The 15,881-nt window shown below is 38.2% G+C and overlaps 1 protein-coding gene across 2 annotated transcripts in view; it reads right to left on the bottom strand.

The window, feature by feature from the left end:
- Positions 1 to 1,271: 1,271 nt before the first annotated feature.
- LOC111144875 (BicC family RNA binding protein 1) overlaps positions 1,272 to 15,881 on the bottom strand; it is a 257,684-nt gene continuing 243,074 nt past the window's right edge. The window contains exons 19-22 of one of the 2 annotated variants that reach the window (XM_022499446.1): positions 12,364 to 12,524; positions 9,522 to 9,621; positions 6,681 to 6,759; positions 3,876 to 3,934 (exon numbers count right to left, since the gene is read on the bottom strand). In XM_022499446.1, the coding sequence (XP_022355154.1) occupies positions 6,704 to 6,759; positions 9,522 to 9,621; positions 12,364 to 12,524 (317 nt within the window). In that variant the 3' untranslated portion in view covers positions 3,876 to 3,934; positions 6,681 to 6,703. Of the gene's footprint in view, positions 3,935 to 6,680; positions 6,760 to 9,521; positions 9,622 to 12,363; positions 12,525 to 15,881 lie in introns of both variants that reach the window. The other variant, XM_022499445.1, reaches the window with a different exon arrangement.

Below are 15,881 nucleotides of genomic sequence, written 5' to 3'. Positions count from 1 at the left end.
CAGTGGTAGCAAACTCATGTTCTCTCAAGGTAAATCTGAGTTTTAAAGTCACTTGGAGTAAAATCTAAGAAGTTATGGCTCATATAGTGTAATTATAAAGCTGTGGGTCATAACCCTTTTGGCCACATTCCTTTTGAGAATCTGATTAAACGTATGAAACCTAGAAAACAAAAGGCAGATGAAAGAAATACTGCATTTGAGAGCACAGGCCCATTTCTGAGATGGGAACTTTTCAACAATTTTGTCAAAAACTGGGGTTTCTATTCAGCACAGGAGTTCTCAGTGCTATAAACACATGGAGGCCTGTGTTGAAGGGTAGGGGCAGTCCATTTTCCAGTCCCTCCACCATTTTCCATTTTTCTTAAGGATTATTTTTTAGAGAGAGAGAGTGAGCAGTGGGGAGGGGAAAGTGGAGAGGGCTTGAGAAACCTAAGCAGAATCCACACTCCACTCAGCACAGAGCCCAATGCAGGGCTCCATCCCATGATCCTGAGATCATGACCTGAGCTGAAACCAAGAGCTGGGCACTTAACCAACTATACCACCCAGGTGTCCCATACTGTTCTCATTAATGTTCCTAGAACGGGGCCTGGTACTTACTAAGCCCTATGTATTTATAGAAAAATGAACGAATGGATAACTTAATATTTGGTTTATAGATAATATTTCAGTTATCTAAAGAACCCTTGTGCTAGAAACATTATTAAAGAACCATTGGCACAGGTAATTCAAGTGGAGGTATTTCTGGAAGCATAAGTAAGTGGAAGGTTAGCATTTCCTTGAGATTTAACAACTCTCAGGATTGGCAATATATTAATTCCATTGAAAGATGAGGTCAGATAAAATCTCAGCACAAGGCGCAGTGAGGGTTCGGTATGCAGTGTGACAGCATGACAGTCCGGCTCTGAAACAGGAGCCGGGGTTAAGAAGCCCAGCATCACTTTAGGCAAGAGCTCCTCTGCTGATGGATGAGGTTGTCCAAGTGCTCATACATTTGATTCTTTATAAAAGAAAGAAAGAGCAGAATAAAATGTGTAATCTTACTCTTTTGGTATATACCTACGGGTGGCCAGAGAAACAGTGATTGATTACTGGTCCCGAGCTCACTGGCTAAAATAAAGTGCCTTAGCTTCTGGATGAAAATGAGGATGGCCAATGCAAAACAACAGGGAGAGAATGCACGCTCAATGCTACTACAGAGACATCTTCCAATTCTGCTGAAAAAGGCAAAAAAAAAAAAAAAAAATTAAAAGACACATTTCACTAGCAAGGGCAATACAAAGGGGTTATATAAATTTATTTTTCATATAACACTTGATTAGTTTAGAAAATTCCCATTTTCAATGCTTAATTCCATCTTTCATTTAAAAAAAAATCACTAGAAGGACAAAAAACTCCCACAAAAATACAATCTGTATCTGTTCTCTATTTACAGATAACCGGTCACTATTAAGGCACAGACTGATTAAAAGCTAACATTTATTCAAATAATCCAAATATTTTGTGCATCATATAACACTGACAACAGCATATACTGTAGTGTCGTATTCCCTTCATTGCATCAAGAGAAAGTGAGAAAAGTAATTTCCAGTGTTTTTTGTTTTTGTTTTTAATTTTTAGCCACCCTATTTAATCTAGTTTAACTGGGACAGTTTTCTCTTTGGCACAGTATCAAAGCACTGTTCATAAAACCTGTTATCAAGTTAATACTGTGAATTCATCCCATCTTCCTCCTATTACAACTGCATGGTAGAGCTGGGGAAAGAGCTCTAAGTGATATTATTTTTTCTAATTTAGGAAGGTCTTATTAAGAAATGAAACTTATATCACTGAGTGGAACAGGAAACGAATCCAAATTCTTACCCTGTGCTGAATGTGTAGCATGATGTGTCCATACAGCGACGTAAAGCAGGGAACTCTATCGGACATGTGACTTGTGCACAGGATGATTCCGTTGTACTTGCAAAAGAAGCAATTTAGTTCTCACACCTAAGCATGCAAGATTTAGTTTAGGAATTGGCATCCCCTTTGTGCTGTCATTACGGATATAATTTTATGACAGGCCCATTACTTATGCCTTCCAGGTTACCAATATTACTTTTTAAGGTGAAATTTTTTTCTGAGTGCAAAATTTCAATTCTTTTTCTTACTTTAATGAAAAGCCTTAGTCATGGAAGAATATCCGGCGAATCTTTCTAATCTCACATTTGTATGAAAGTCCCCAATTGTTATGTAGGTTTATGTAATACCTTCTGCTGAGAATGTGTGACAGTGGTTTATGTCCATGTAGAAAGTCTTGAATACTGAACATAAATAAGTCATTACAGTACAGGTAATTCACAACATTTCCTATGGGAAAGTTTTCCAACAAATCAATACACTTGGAAATAATATTGCCTTGAAGAAAGAGAGGCACTTAGTGATTTTCTTCATGGATTGAAAACCCTTCATAAATCTATAGTAAGATGTCCGAAAAGACCTAGGAAACAATGTTGCCTGATTTCTTGGACTTTCACAGTATAAGATAGTAACAATTAAGTCTAGCCACTTAGAAAATATTTTTTTTTTTGGGTCTTCCTTTGGAACTCAGCTGTTTTTATAAACTGTCACCCTGAAAACTTAAATAAAGCCTTTCTGTTCTCAACAAACACAAGTCTACTTCAAGCAGACAGATACGGTTTTTGAAAGTCCTGTGACCATATGGAGCACAGCTAGAGTGTACATGGTAAGGATAGTAATCTATTTCTCCTCTTAATGGCAACAGTGCTGTCTTGTCAGATGATTATTTGTCTTTTTTTTAAATAAAGTGACAATCTAGGGCTCCAGTTATTGAATGCCGTCCATTCTCTACCATAAATCTCTAGTAGATATCAATTTAATCAGTTATGTACTGTATACTTATAATATCTAAAAATAAAAGTTTGATATAAATAAGTGTCCTTTAGTGGCAGTATACTAAAGAATAGCCCTTTGCCTTCAGACAACCATTAAAACCATTTTAGCAATACAGGCAGCGGCTAAATATGATGACTGCAAAGGGTTAATATTGCAAAGTCCATCTGGTCTTTCTTTGTACCTGTTATGTGAAATAGGTTAATTGCTAATTATTTCTAGGATGTTGGTATAAATGAACAGAACTGGTCCAGAAACAAGGGGAGTCATTTACATTTCCCAAAGTCAGAATATTTGGCACAAAACTAATAATCCAGTACCATTTCAAATAAAAATTTGATTGTCAGAAAAGTATGCCTAAATCTGATTTGTACCAATACATCAGGTGACATGAAAGTTGAGAGAAAGAGGCATGATTTCCACAGGACAAGAAATTAGAAAGTGTAAAGTGCTGAAAGACCTCAATAATTATTTTAAAGCAGTACCAGAAAATTCCATTTTGATTATTTTTTAAAAAATCCCCAAATCCCTAAACAAAACAAGCAAACAAAAAGAACCTCTAAGTTTTCTGGCATCCCAGATGTCAATTAATCCTTCATTTTAAGTAAAAAAAATCAGTGCATACATTACTTAGGTAAATAAAAACAGGAAATAAAGCCCTACCCTCAAATTGCAAGTTCTGTCGGATTGCCGTTTAAAAAAAGTCATCCAAATGTGGCATTTCTGTATGATGACATAAGATCACCTTCTCTCTTTTCTTCCTTTTTGGCACAAAGTTCCGGTTTGAGTAAGATGCGTTGGTCCTGATACCAGACACCCAGAGTACTGAGGACGGTGTGCAGTGAAGGCTGTTCACAGATCTCCTGTGTCCAATTTGACAGATTTGGCGGGCGCATGCCTCGAGGATATTGCTACCAGCGGCCACTGACACTAGCAATGTCTGAGTGATACTGACGGGGTAGCCTCCCACTCGCTCCGCCTTCCAGGAAAGAGGTGCGTGCACTTGGTGGTTCAAAAAGCTTTCTTCGATTTTTATTCAGTTCTAGAGAGAAAAAGAGAGAATTGTTAGAAGCTCAATGGAAAAGTTCTATAATCTACGGGACAGGGCAGTAGAGCCCAGAAAATGGTGACATAGAAGGGTTTTGGAGGGAAAGTCAATCTGGTAGCAAAAGGAAAAGTTTTAGTTGCTGGTCAAGACATTTCTGAAATGCTAGAAAGTCTGATATTAAATGGAGCATGTTGGTAGTGAGAGAACCAAGGACAGTAAATCATTTTTATTGCAGTTTGTAGACTATCCGGCAGATATGTCATGTTCTCAGAACCCTCTATATTCCTGGTAGACAAATTAACCGGTTTGAACTATCCCAAATGTCATTGCAGAGGCAAGGAAAGGGGAGCCATCAGAGGTGGTGAAAGGCATATGAGAGGGTGTATTACCAATGACACAGAAAACTATTACAGCTACTGAACTCATCCATGTCAAACACAGCATTCATTAAATTACTGAAGTCAGACATGAAAAGGAAACTCCACACAGAAATGCGAGAATAACGAAGGAGCATGATGAAGTGTTAAGCCACAGCCCAATGGCTCCACTGACTCCTGATGCCTCTGCTCCTTGAGTCAGAAAGAGTTATGTGAGGAACTGTATCAGCAGGAGTTTCCTTTGAATAAAAAAAATCAACTTAGTAAAAATACCAACGGTTTGTGAAATTATTGTAACTGAAAACAACTAATGCTTGAACTCAAGTTCTCAGGGAAAAACTAAGATGTTTTAATTTCATTTTAAAGAAACCAGAGTCCTGAGAAAAACACAGTTTACTTTGCCTTTCATCAACTAGAAATTACTAATCAGAAAGGAAAAAATTAATTGAAGCAGTCCACCTTGTTTATCACTATGCAACAGTCCCCTTTCCCCCAACACATGTATTTACGAATCCTCAAACCAAATGATGTAACTCCTGCTAATGAACTCATACCAGTAAAGAGAATTGTCATACTCTAGAAATTAGAGTTCCGATAGCCATCAAACCAAAGTATCAAATAATGGGATTATATAGTTGATGTGATTAAAGTTGTGTTGTCTTTTCCTTTCTTTTTCTTCCCTCCCTCCCTCCCTCCCTCCCTTCTTTTTTTTTTTTTTTTTTGGACAGGAGTACAGCCAGCGATCCAGGGTGTGCATTTTGTACAGTAACTCAAAACATTCTCACCACCACACAGGTACAGTCCCCTTTCCAATTCTGAAGTTGCACTGCAAGCTATGGCTATACCAGTGCTGGGTTCAGAACAAGAGATTCAGGTTGCAGTGGGTTGGTCACAGGTGGCTAGGGACAGCCATACGGCTGGATGTGCACTCATCTCCCAAGTTCTGGAAGATGAACCAGCACCCTTAACATTTTACTCCGCTACCTTCCAAAATGTAAATGTCTGCCCCATGGGGGAGATGCAGGAGTGGAGACATCTCTCTTTTGGTCACAGTGAGGTCTTAGGGCAGAACAAAAATAACAGAAATTTAGTAGTGCTTATTATAAGATAAGCACTTTATGATTTGGTTTGTCCTATTTAAGTCCTCCTTAAGGAGTAAGTGATATTACTATTCTCCATTTTATTTATTTATATATTTTTTAAAGATTTTATTTATTTGAGAGAGAGTGAGTGTGAGAGAGAGAGAGAAAGCATGAGCCAGGGGAGGGGCAGAGAAGCAGACTCCCTGCTGAGCAAGGAGCTGGACATGGGACTCGATCCCAGGACGCCAGGATCATGACCTGAGCTGAAGGCAGACGCTCAACCGACTTGAGCCACCAGGTACCCAATATTCTCCATTTTAGATAAGAAAATTGAGTTTTAAAAATAACGTGTAAGTGATAGGCTGAAACTCTATCTGCCTACATAGAGGTCCATGTCCTGGGCTTTGGGCTCCAGTGGTCCATCCAAGTAGAGAAGACCAACTGAGGCATCGGAATACAAATTTAAAAAAATCAGTAGTTTCAGGTATGCCAGATAATACAGCTATACTTCAGATTTCATGATACCAAATTTATTTTTTAAACAGAAAAACACATCTTTAAAACTCTGGAGAAACAAGGAAGATATCTGCACAAGCAAGATATATGCAGGCTCCTTTATAGATGGCTACCTTCAAACTCCTGCAGAAACACTGTAACAATGACATTCCTACTAAAAGTTGAACACATGTATCTTGTTTAAAAAACAGAGATTCAGAAATCAAGACAGAATTTAACGTATTAAAAGGCAAATGTAAGAGAGTTAAGAATGAATCCCCTTAAAAGTACATGGCTTGGGAGAGTTTTATCACCTTCTAGTTAGAGGACAGTCTTTGGTCTTCATTTTCTCATGAGAGAATAACCCATGAATCAGGAAAACATTGCCGTACTATTGAGAAGGAAGAGGAATGAACAGGTGAAACACCAGTCTCCCCAGCACACGTAACATGTACAATTGAGCACATGAAGAAACTGGGCCACTGAAGACAAACACATTTTTAAAAGAGACATTGAAAACTTTATTCTGGAAAGTCACATCAACTAGACTGTTGAGAGCATAAAATGATCATGAAGGAATTCATCCATTCCCTAAAGAAATAATTTCTAAATAATTTCTAAGGTATATATTTCTAAATGTGAAACAGATAAATCTTCCAGAGATTATTAAAGATCAAGTCCTACTGAAGAGACTTTAATTTTTGTTGTTCTTTTTTATATTAAAAAGCAAACTCCCTCCTGATTTTTTTCAAGTAAACCTAAGAGATAGTTTGGGAAAATACCAACCTTTTTCTTTGAAATTCCAAGGTTCACACAATCCTGGCAGCTCTCAGGATCTTGTTGCGGGTCTGAACAGAGTCACAAACTAAAAGAATAGGTCAGGAAATGTTAGATCTACCTGAGGCCGATGTGGGAAGCCTGTCTACAGGATGTTAAAGTTCCTTTTACCTTGTTCCTGTACATTTAGTTAATCACTCACTAAAATATTCTGAGAGAAATCAAAGAATTTTCAAAAAATCATAGATTTGAAAAAAGACCATTTTTCCCCCCTCTGATCTGTCTCTATTAGAGATAAATCTCCTCTCCTTCTATGACATTAAAAGAAAGGTCCTCGGGCCCAAGATTAAAAACAAAATAAAACCTTATACTGAAAGAACGACCCTGATTACAAATTAAAAATCTATAAAATTTTAGAAAGGAATTTTGAGCAAACTCTCTATCTAACCAAACTATATAACCACAAGACAAACATGAGTAAAAGCTGCCCAGCTATCCTGCATTCTATCCTTGGAAATGGAATGTTCTGAGACTAGGAATGGATGTCTTTGTTATCAGATGAGCTGAATTGGAAAAAGAAGTTTTTTGACAAAGGGTTTCTCAATAAAAACTTATTACTTGCAGAGAAAACAATTTACCAGGTTCAAACAAGTACGCTCAACAAAGTAAGGCAAAATCATACTTAAAATTATCGAATACTTCACACTGTGCCAAACATTCATAAGGCATCTATTCAAAGCCTCTAATTTCCTTTAAAAGCAAGAAGACCTGTGAGCCCCATTGAGAGAAGTGGTTTATAGAAGTAGTATATAACCACAACAGAACCACACTGAGAAGGAATGAAGAAAAAAAATTTTAAAGAAGCTTCAAAACCCCTCCTGTTTGCACTCTACTCCCCAAAACCCATCTGGAATACATCACAAATGTCTTCCAGGATAAAGGTCCCAATGATTTAGAGATATCTGCTTGTTGCTGGAAGCTTTACAAAGTTTGGGTGCACGAAGAAAGAACTTAATTTTCATCATACGGTCCCTGACATTCCATGATTTTCTAGTGAATAATTATCCAATTCTAGGACATAAACTTCTCTGGTATAAAGGTGCCTGCTCACAAGTATATATTTACACTACAGGCTCAGTTATTATGTGAGTTAATCAAATTTCAAGCAGTATATTAATTTCTTTTTTAAATTAATAAAAGAACGTGAACATATATAAGGTTAATTTGAGTCTAGAAATAGCATTTAGGGCTAAGCTTCAGAGTAAGCAAATTGCAAATTATCCTATTGCCACAGGTAGTAAAAAGAGAAAGAACAAAAGGGTGTGCTGCTAATCACATACACTGGTAAAACTGTCGGTTATTTTCACCACCCCTGATGACACAGCGCATGGAAGGACAGACCTTAGAAAAGGAAGGTGATCTTACACAATCATCTATTCCAACCCACCTTCATGGTTAAGAAACTAAAACCAAATGAGGTTTGGAAACTCACCCAAGGACTAATGCCTCGGCAGAGGCAAAGCCCAGATCTCCTTATGTGAACACAGTGCTCTTTCTACTATACAAAGCTGATCTTATGAATGAAACAAGAAAAAGCATCTGCCCTGTGGAGTTTCATTAATGCAACTACGTGGGTGCGCAGGAGGGGAGAAGACTTCTCCAACTGACGTCTGCAGAACCCTATGCACGGAGGATCCTAACAGGCTGCTCAGTGGCTGAATTTCCACCCTTCTTTCAGAGCTGCTCTGCTTATATGTGCTTCAGGTATTAGGTCTATATATAAAATTCCTGATGGGGTTGGGAGAGGGATGCAATCTCAGGCTAAAATTAAATGGAAAATGACAGGTTTTTATTTTGTTTGCTAATCTGATAAGTGAATGCTATTTGGAAAGGACTTGCACTGGTTGGATGGTACCGCTGGCCTCATAAAGGCAAGAGTCTACAAAAATCAATGCTGTGAAAAGGCAAAGTCATTTTTCCACCACACCTGACACTTGGCTTCTGCCCTTGGTGTCTCTTTCTGAGAAACTGGCACACATATAATATTGATGTTAATGACCTTCATCAGAACTTCAAAAAGTAACCTCACTTTTTTTTTTTTGCCCTTTATGTTTCTTTTTGCCGTTATATTTCTCCAAACAACTTTTTGAGGTACATGGTTATATATCTGCAGATTCCTGACTCACCACCCATCTTAATTCCTCTTAAATGGCAGGTACTCAGGAAATACACATAAGAATGTTTTCTAATACACAGACTATGCAAGAGGTGCACAAAAAAAGGTGGTCTGGGAGACAGACAACATTGTCTTCCTTCATTCTGTAACTACATTCAGGATTCTACACCCTTCTGTGACTCACAAATTCTATTAAGAGTTTGGGAAAAATTTTAAAGCAAGACAATATTGCCAGATTTCAGCTACAGCAAGGATCCTTCTTCTCTGGTGCAGTTATCTCAGCTGGCAGACAAGGATACATGCAGGTGGAACATGACAGCCAAACCAGTAATTATTCCCAATGATTACTGCTTAACACAACCATGAAAAGGAGAATTCCACCACTCCCCCATTCTTAAGTTCTGCAAAGGGCAATTTCGGTTAGATCTTGCTGAAGAGATCTGTTTTAAAGAACAACATTGTCAAGGCAGGTCTTCAGGCCAATGCCTTGATGAAGGAGTAGTAGGGATGTTGTCAGCATTTGTCACACTGTTAGTGGGAAAACACTCTAGAACCACAACCACAGGTGGCAGCGTGTAAGCAAGTGGTTGCTGGACAGAACCAGCCCCACTGGCTGCGGCCATGGGCAGAAGTTATTCAGATTTTAAAATGTGAGTATGAGGATTTATATTCACCTGAGATAGCAAGCAGCATTTTCCTTCTGGCACCAAAAGTCGTAATTCCCAGCTCCTTCAGATCCTGATCTGTGAGAGTGAGGAATGTTTGAAGATCGATCTGTAGGTGAAAAAGTAATATAAATTACCAATACATTAATCACCTATTTTCTTGCTTACTAAAAGTTCAACTCATTATTACACACATTCCATTTACTAATATGCCTACTTCCAAAAAGGAACAGTGGTGTCACAAAGCGAGGGGACAAGGGCTAAGTAATAAAGGTGGTGAAATGGAAGTGATGATTCTAGCATAAAACTTAGGCTAAGCCAGTAATTTAATGCAATTGAGATTAAATATTTAGGTCTTAGCATTCTGGCAGCCAGAGCAAATTCTATAGTTTTAGGGAACTCCTAAGAGGAAGGACACATACCTGTCCAGAAGAGAGAAACTATTTCTTAGCTTTGGATTCTGAATTGGTTAAGCACAGCGCTATAAAAAGAAACTGAATAATACCATCTCTGGTATCCTCCACTGTGTTCTACATAAGAATGAGAGAAGAATTCCTAAACTACATCAAACACATGGTTCACTTGGCTCAGCCTGGCAAATTATCTCCAACAGTGGCACACAAGAGGTATTTCCAGGGACAATGTAATTGCCCTCTCTGGCATTAGCAACAACGTAGCTCAAGAATATGACCCCTCCTTTCAAGACACTGTGGAGTAATAGAAAGGTAATGGGCTCTGACGCCAGAGAGAGTTGGCTTTCTCTTCTGCCTCTGCCGTTACTAGTTGTGGGCACCTAGGGCTGACAGTACTGTACCCTATGGGGCTCCAGTGGGCATTAAACATGATTGGAGATATAAAGCAATGGGCTCACCAAAAGTGTAAAATAACTAACAGCTATGGCTAGTGATTATGTATTTAGACATATCATCTGTGAAAGTGGCTAAGTGAATATTCAACTTGCTTACAATAAACTAAATCCCACAAGGTCACTTAATGGGAAATTCTTGTTAAGTGATATCTGAGTATTAGAAAATATCCTACATGAAAGAAACAACCAAATTTATACTTTTCATTCAAATTATATATATATAGAAATTAATTTGAGATATTCTGTTTTCATTTTGAAGGTATATCCAGATCTTAGAAAACCTTTCCATCTATCATGTCTAAAGATATGTTTTTAGAAATTCAATTAAATAGAGATTCTCTATTTTAGGGATCCTCTCTTTCTAAAGGGCAAGAGACTAAATATTTCAGGCTTAGTGGGACAAATTGTCTCCTTTACAACTATCCGACTCTCCTATTTGAACTTGAAAGCAGCCACAGATAATATGTAAATGAATGAGTGTGGTTGTGTTTCAATAAAACTTTATTTACAAAATCAGGCAGGTTTGCAGGCTACAGTTTGCTGACCACTGCTCTAGTTAATAAATATTCAATAAAGGCAGTCTGGCTTTTATTTTATCTTGTTTTCTTCCTTCTTGGAGTAAATGGTTAAGAAGTACCTTTGCTGACCTCTGGTCTAGTTAATAAATATTTGATAAAGGCAGTCTGACTTTATATTGTCCTGCTTTCTTCCTTCGTGGTGTAAATAGATAAGAAGTACCTTTAATAAATTTATTTCTATGCTTCTTTAAATATTAAATACACATAGACAAAACAAATCCAAATATTATTGAATAACAACGAATCTTTTACTTCAAAACCTTCTTTGTCTGGACAAGTTAAAATACTCTGCCCTTGAAGTTCTCAATCAGCTTCCCTTGTCTAACCAGCAAAACTAAATCAGTAAATGCAGTTTTTTAATGCATTTGGTGAGGAAAAGTGTTATTCAGCTTAGAGAGTTCATTTAACTCAGTTAAATGAACACTAATTTAGATTCAGGGAAAAGAAAACAAAATCAATACGCTAAAATCCAATACACATGACAACATTTTTTTGGTGTTAAAAAACAAAAAAGTTCACCAATTAAACTTAATTACTTAATGAACCATGGGCATAAATCTATGATATAAACTGTATAATAAAAAAATCTGAGATTCTTTTTGATGCATATGTGCTTGGGAATTACTGACTTAATGAGATGTTCTCTAGTATTAGCTAAGACAAACTAGCATAAAACTTCAACCACGTCTGGATTTGAAAAATACACACATTTACTGAAATATTCTAACTTTTTATTGCACTGGGTTAGCTGTGCCCTAGAAACATGACAGCATTAATGGAAAGAATCATGTTCAGGGGCTCTTCTCTTTAAGTCGGCGCATAAATAGCCATCGCTTACTGGTCTGACCAAAATTCATGGTGGTGATGTTTCAGAAGACATCGCATTTCTGTCTTAGCTCAGGCAAAAGCCAAGCAGTAGATTAACGAATAAATTAACATATATAAAAAGCACATTCTCTTTTGTGGAAAGAGATTCAGTAACATGACGAAGATGGGGTCAAAAACGACCACAGATTTTACTTCAGATGCGGTCTTTTAAGTGCCAACAATGAAGGTAACAAAGATTAAGGGCTGACATGATCTTAAATACACACTACTGCTGAGGGAGCTGTGAGTCCAAAGTTCCTATGAATCAATACACTGGTTAGGTCTTTTAGCCCAAACTGGGGAAGGTGTGTTTTTGGAAACCAAATTTTCTCTATTTTTGCTATCCTGTGTTTACTAGTTGCACTAAATAAATAAGAAATGAGATGACATTTTTCTTAGCAGCAAAAACAAGTTATGAGACTTTAGTAAATGCTCAGTGAAAGCACAGGCATAGGTCAATGAGTGATTTCATTCTAGAAACCATCATACATACAACCAAAACGAAGGTGCCCAGGAAAATAAACAAACAGTGACTGACCTCTTGTTGCTGGAAGACGTCTGTGTATTTGCCCAGGCCCAGTTTGCTAAAGAGCTCAGGGAGGTCAGAGCCTTTGAAAGAGCTGTTCAAGTTACAGCCATTGCTTCCCATCAGTGAAGAAATGCAGTCCATGTAATTGCTACTGCTGAGATAGTGTTCCGCTGGAAGGCAGAGCAGAGACAAGCTTGAAGTGTAAATGCCCAGAGACAACATGGTTTAATTAAAAATTTTAATCACTCAAATATTTTAGATTTCATTGTGGGGCTGAACAGAGTAGTAGCTGCCCAAATACAGCAATTCTTTACTGAAACATTGGCTTTTCATTAATGAAATGCTGGTTATTGCTTTCAGGGAGGCTCCTGCCATTAAAAAGCTACACTTGGGAGGCAGCAACCCAGCAGCAGTGCCTCTGTAGTTAATAATCATTAATCATATTCTCCCTGAGCATTCAGAAACATTTGCTCTTTGTAATTGATTTGATATGAATTAAATGAGAAATTGGAAGAAAGATCCCTGGGATATAATAAAGGTATGGAAAGTTACTGTAAGTCCAGACTCCTTTTGGAAAGCAGAATGGCCCTCTGCATCCACACTTGTGCTTTCCTGTGGTCAAAGGAATTGTAGGATATTGCAACGTGTAAATCTCATTCCTTACAAAAATATAATTGGGCAGTTAGTTTACAAAACAGAGCACTTTTAAAATTAAGAGAAAATACGAAGTGTAAGAATGGTGGCGGAGTTTTTGGATTTAACTTATGAACATTAGTTAACTTAGAAAATTTCGAAGACATCAATGCTGAACTTGCCTTGACTCTGTGGCTGATTTGGTGGGCAAAGATTTCTCCAGATTGTCTGTGGTTCTCAGACCCAATAACATGCACTGCTGGGTGATGGACAAGGGAGCCATGCCAAGCACTTGGCCAAATACTCAAACACTCTTCCAGAGATGCTTCGGTGAACCTAGCAGAGCTGGCTGTGTAGCCATCCCTACCTCCCTGACCAACAACTGGTTCACAGTCATGTGGGGATTCTTCCTCTTACACTGAAGTTGCAGCTTCAAGAAGGATTCCCAGACTGGTGAGGGTGGAGGGCACTCACCAAGCTAATTAGATACATCGAATCTCCTTTGGTCAATGCATTCTCCAAATCTAAGAATCCGGTTCCACACTTTTTTATGTGCCACTGATCACTTTCTCTGGCCATTTTAATCTCCCAACTAAGAGTATATATACTTCCTATATCTCAAGTGGAAGAAACTTCCTGATCAAGTTTCTCTTTCTCTTAAAAAATAGATGTTTTAGGAGTGCCTGGCTGGCTTAGTTGATGGAACATGTGACTCTTGATCTTGGGGTCATGAGTTCAAGCCCCACAATGGGTATGGAGCCTACTTAAAACTTTTAAAAAACACATATTAAAATATAGATTTTTTTTCTCTTCTTTTTTTTTAGATTTTTATTTATTTATTTGACAGAGATCACAAGCAGGCAGAGAGTCAGGCAGAGAGAGAGAGAGAGAAGGAAGCAGGCTCCTCACTGAGCAGAGAGCCTGATGCGGGGATCGTGACCTGAGCTGAAAGCAGAGGCTTAACCCACTGAGCCACCCAGATGCCCCTAAAAAATAGATGTTTTATCACTTGTGGGGAGAAGGTGTAGAGACAAGGACCCAGGGTCAAACCCTGACGACTCCCCAACACTTAAAGGTAAGGACCCAAAGTCATCAATCCAGTGAGGTGCTGGTTTGAGACACACAAAGTAGAGTTCGAAGAACACACGGGAGTAACCACCAGAGTTGACAATAGGGAGGTTACTGGCAGGATGACCATATAATTTACTGTCCAAATGATACACATTTACTTTTTCTGAGAATAAAAGAGGGAGTTTACTGAGAATCACATTGGAATAACTGGTATAAACAGGGATGTCTGAAGAAAACCTGGACATTGGTGATTTTGAAGAGTGTCAAGAAAAATTGTCTAAAACTGTGCTGTTGAATACAGTAACCACTGGCCACATGTGGCTACTGAGAGCCTGAAATGTGTGTGGTGGGAATGAAAATGTTCTGTAAGATTATGAAATCTGGTAATACCAGGTTTTGAAGACTTAGCACAAAAAAAAATGTAAAATATCTCATAAAAATGTCTTTATATTGATTACGTATTTAAACGATAATATGTTACATATCGTTGGCTTAAGCAAAACATTAGTAAAATGTGAAAAAACATGTTTTAAAATAAAATGTTCTTAGTTATATTATGGCACATAATTTCTTTTATATTTCTTTTTATTTTGACTACTTGAGTTTCCATATTGTTTTAAACTCCCTCTGCTCTTAAAACATCTAACAAAAGACAAACAACTATTTCCTTAATCATTCCTTTTTATTAATGAGTTTCCTATCTTAACCCAAATCCTGAACTTCAATTCAGCTAAGTTGTACAATCAATTTTAATTATCCAGTGTTAAGTGAAGGGAAAGGAGATAAAGACAGAAAAAGAAAGACACAAAGGGAATTTATATTGAGATGCAGAGCAGAGATCATTTCCAGCCCTAGATCTGCATCCAGCACCAGCCCCCTCTCAGCTGCTGGGGGGGCACCATGCCCATGCAAGTCTCCAGGCTACTTCTGTCAGTGTACTTGGAATGTGTTTTCTTATTTCAACCTGGCTGACACAATGACCAGCCTTTTCAAATCTGAGACCCTGGACAACATGGCCCACCTGACTGAAGGTAACAATTGACGGTAGACCACGTCCACTACACTCATTCAGACTGCCTTTCTTCAAGTATTCTTCAAATACACCACACTATGTGTTCCATGATTCCAAATTCATTGAAAACCTTGAAAAAGGCCATTAGGTGCCTATTTTGTGATTACCATCATCAATTCTTGTCTGCTTACTTATTTATACAACCCAGAAGTGTGGGTATTGTTACAGACAAAACCACTGGACTCATTCTGAGTGTCAACCACATTTGTTCAAAGCCAGAGCCTCTGTGCTTTATTTTTTATTTTTTTTTAAAGATTTTATTCATTTATTTGACAGAGATCACAGGTAGGCAGAGAGGCAGGCAGAGAGAGGGGGAAGCAGGCTCCCTGCTGAGCAGAGAGCCCGCTGTGGGGCTTGATCCCAGGACCATGAGATCATGACCTGAGCCGAAGGCAGAGGCTTTAACCCACTGAGCCACCCCAGCATCCCAGCCTCTGTGCTTTAAACTCTTTTTTCTATTTGTGCCAATTCAGCTTTAACTTGCCAGTTTAAAAAATCAGATCTGCTCTTCACCTTCCGTAGCTCTCCACGGGACAAGTCTGCCCAGTTTCCCTGTGTTTTCCACGATGCTAATGCGACAGCATTCAGCTCGGCTCCTTTACATCCCTGTGTTTTCCTCATCATCTGGATGTTTTGCGTGAGCATGGCCATAGGTTCATTCAACAAACATCTACTGAGTGCCTAGTAAGTGTCGGAACTGCTAGACTCTTGGGAAGAAACAACAAATAAGGCGCAGCCTAACAGAACACTC

This window comes from Enhydra lutris, unplaced genomic scaffold, assembly GCF_002288905.1.
Source record: "Enhydra lutris kenyoni isolate GAN:26980312 unplaced genomic scaffold, ASM228890v2 scaffoldscaffold12, whole genome shotgun sequence".
Classification (NCBI taxonomy): Eukaryota; Metazoa; Chordata; class Mammalia; order Carnivora; family Mustelidae; genus Enhydra; species Enhydra lutris.
Note: the sequence above shows the minus strand (reverse complement) of the source record. Positions and strands in the feature narration are given on the sequence as shown.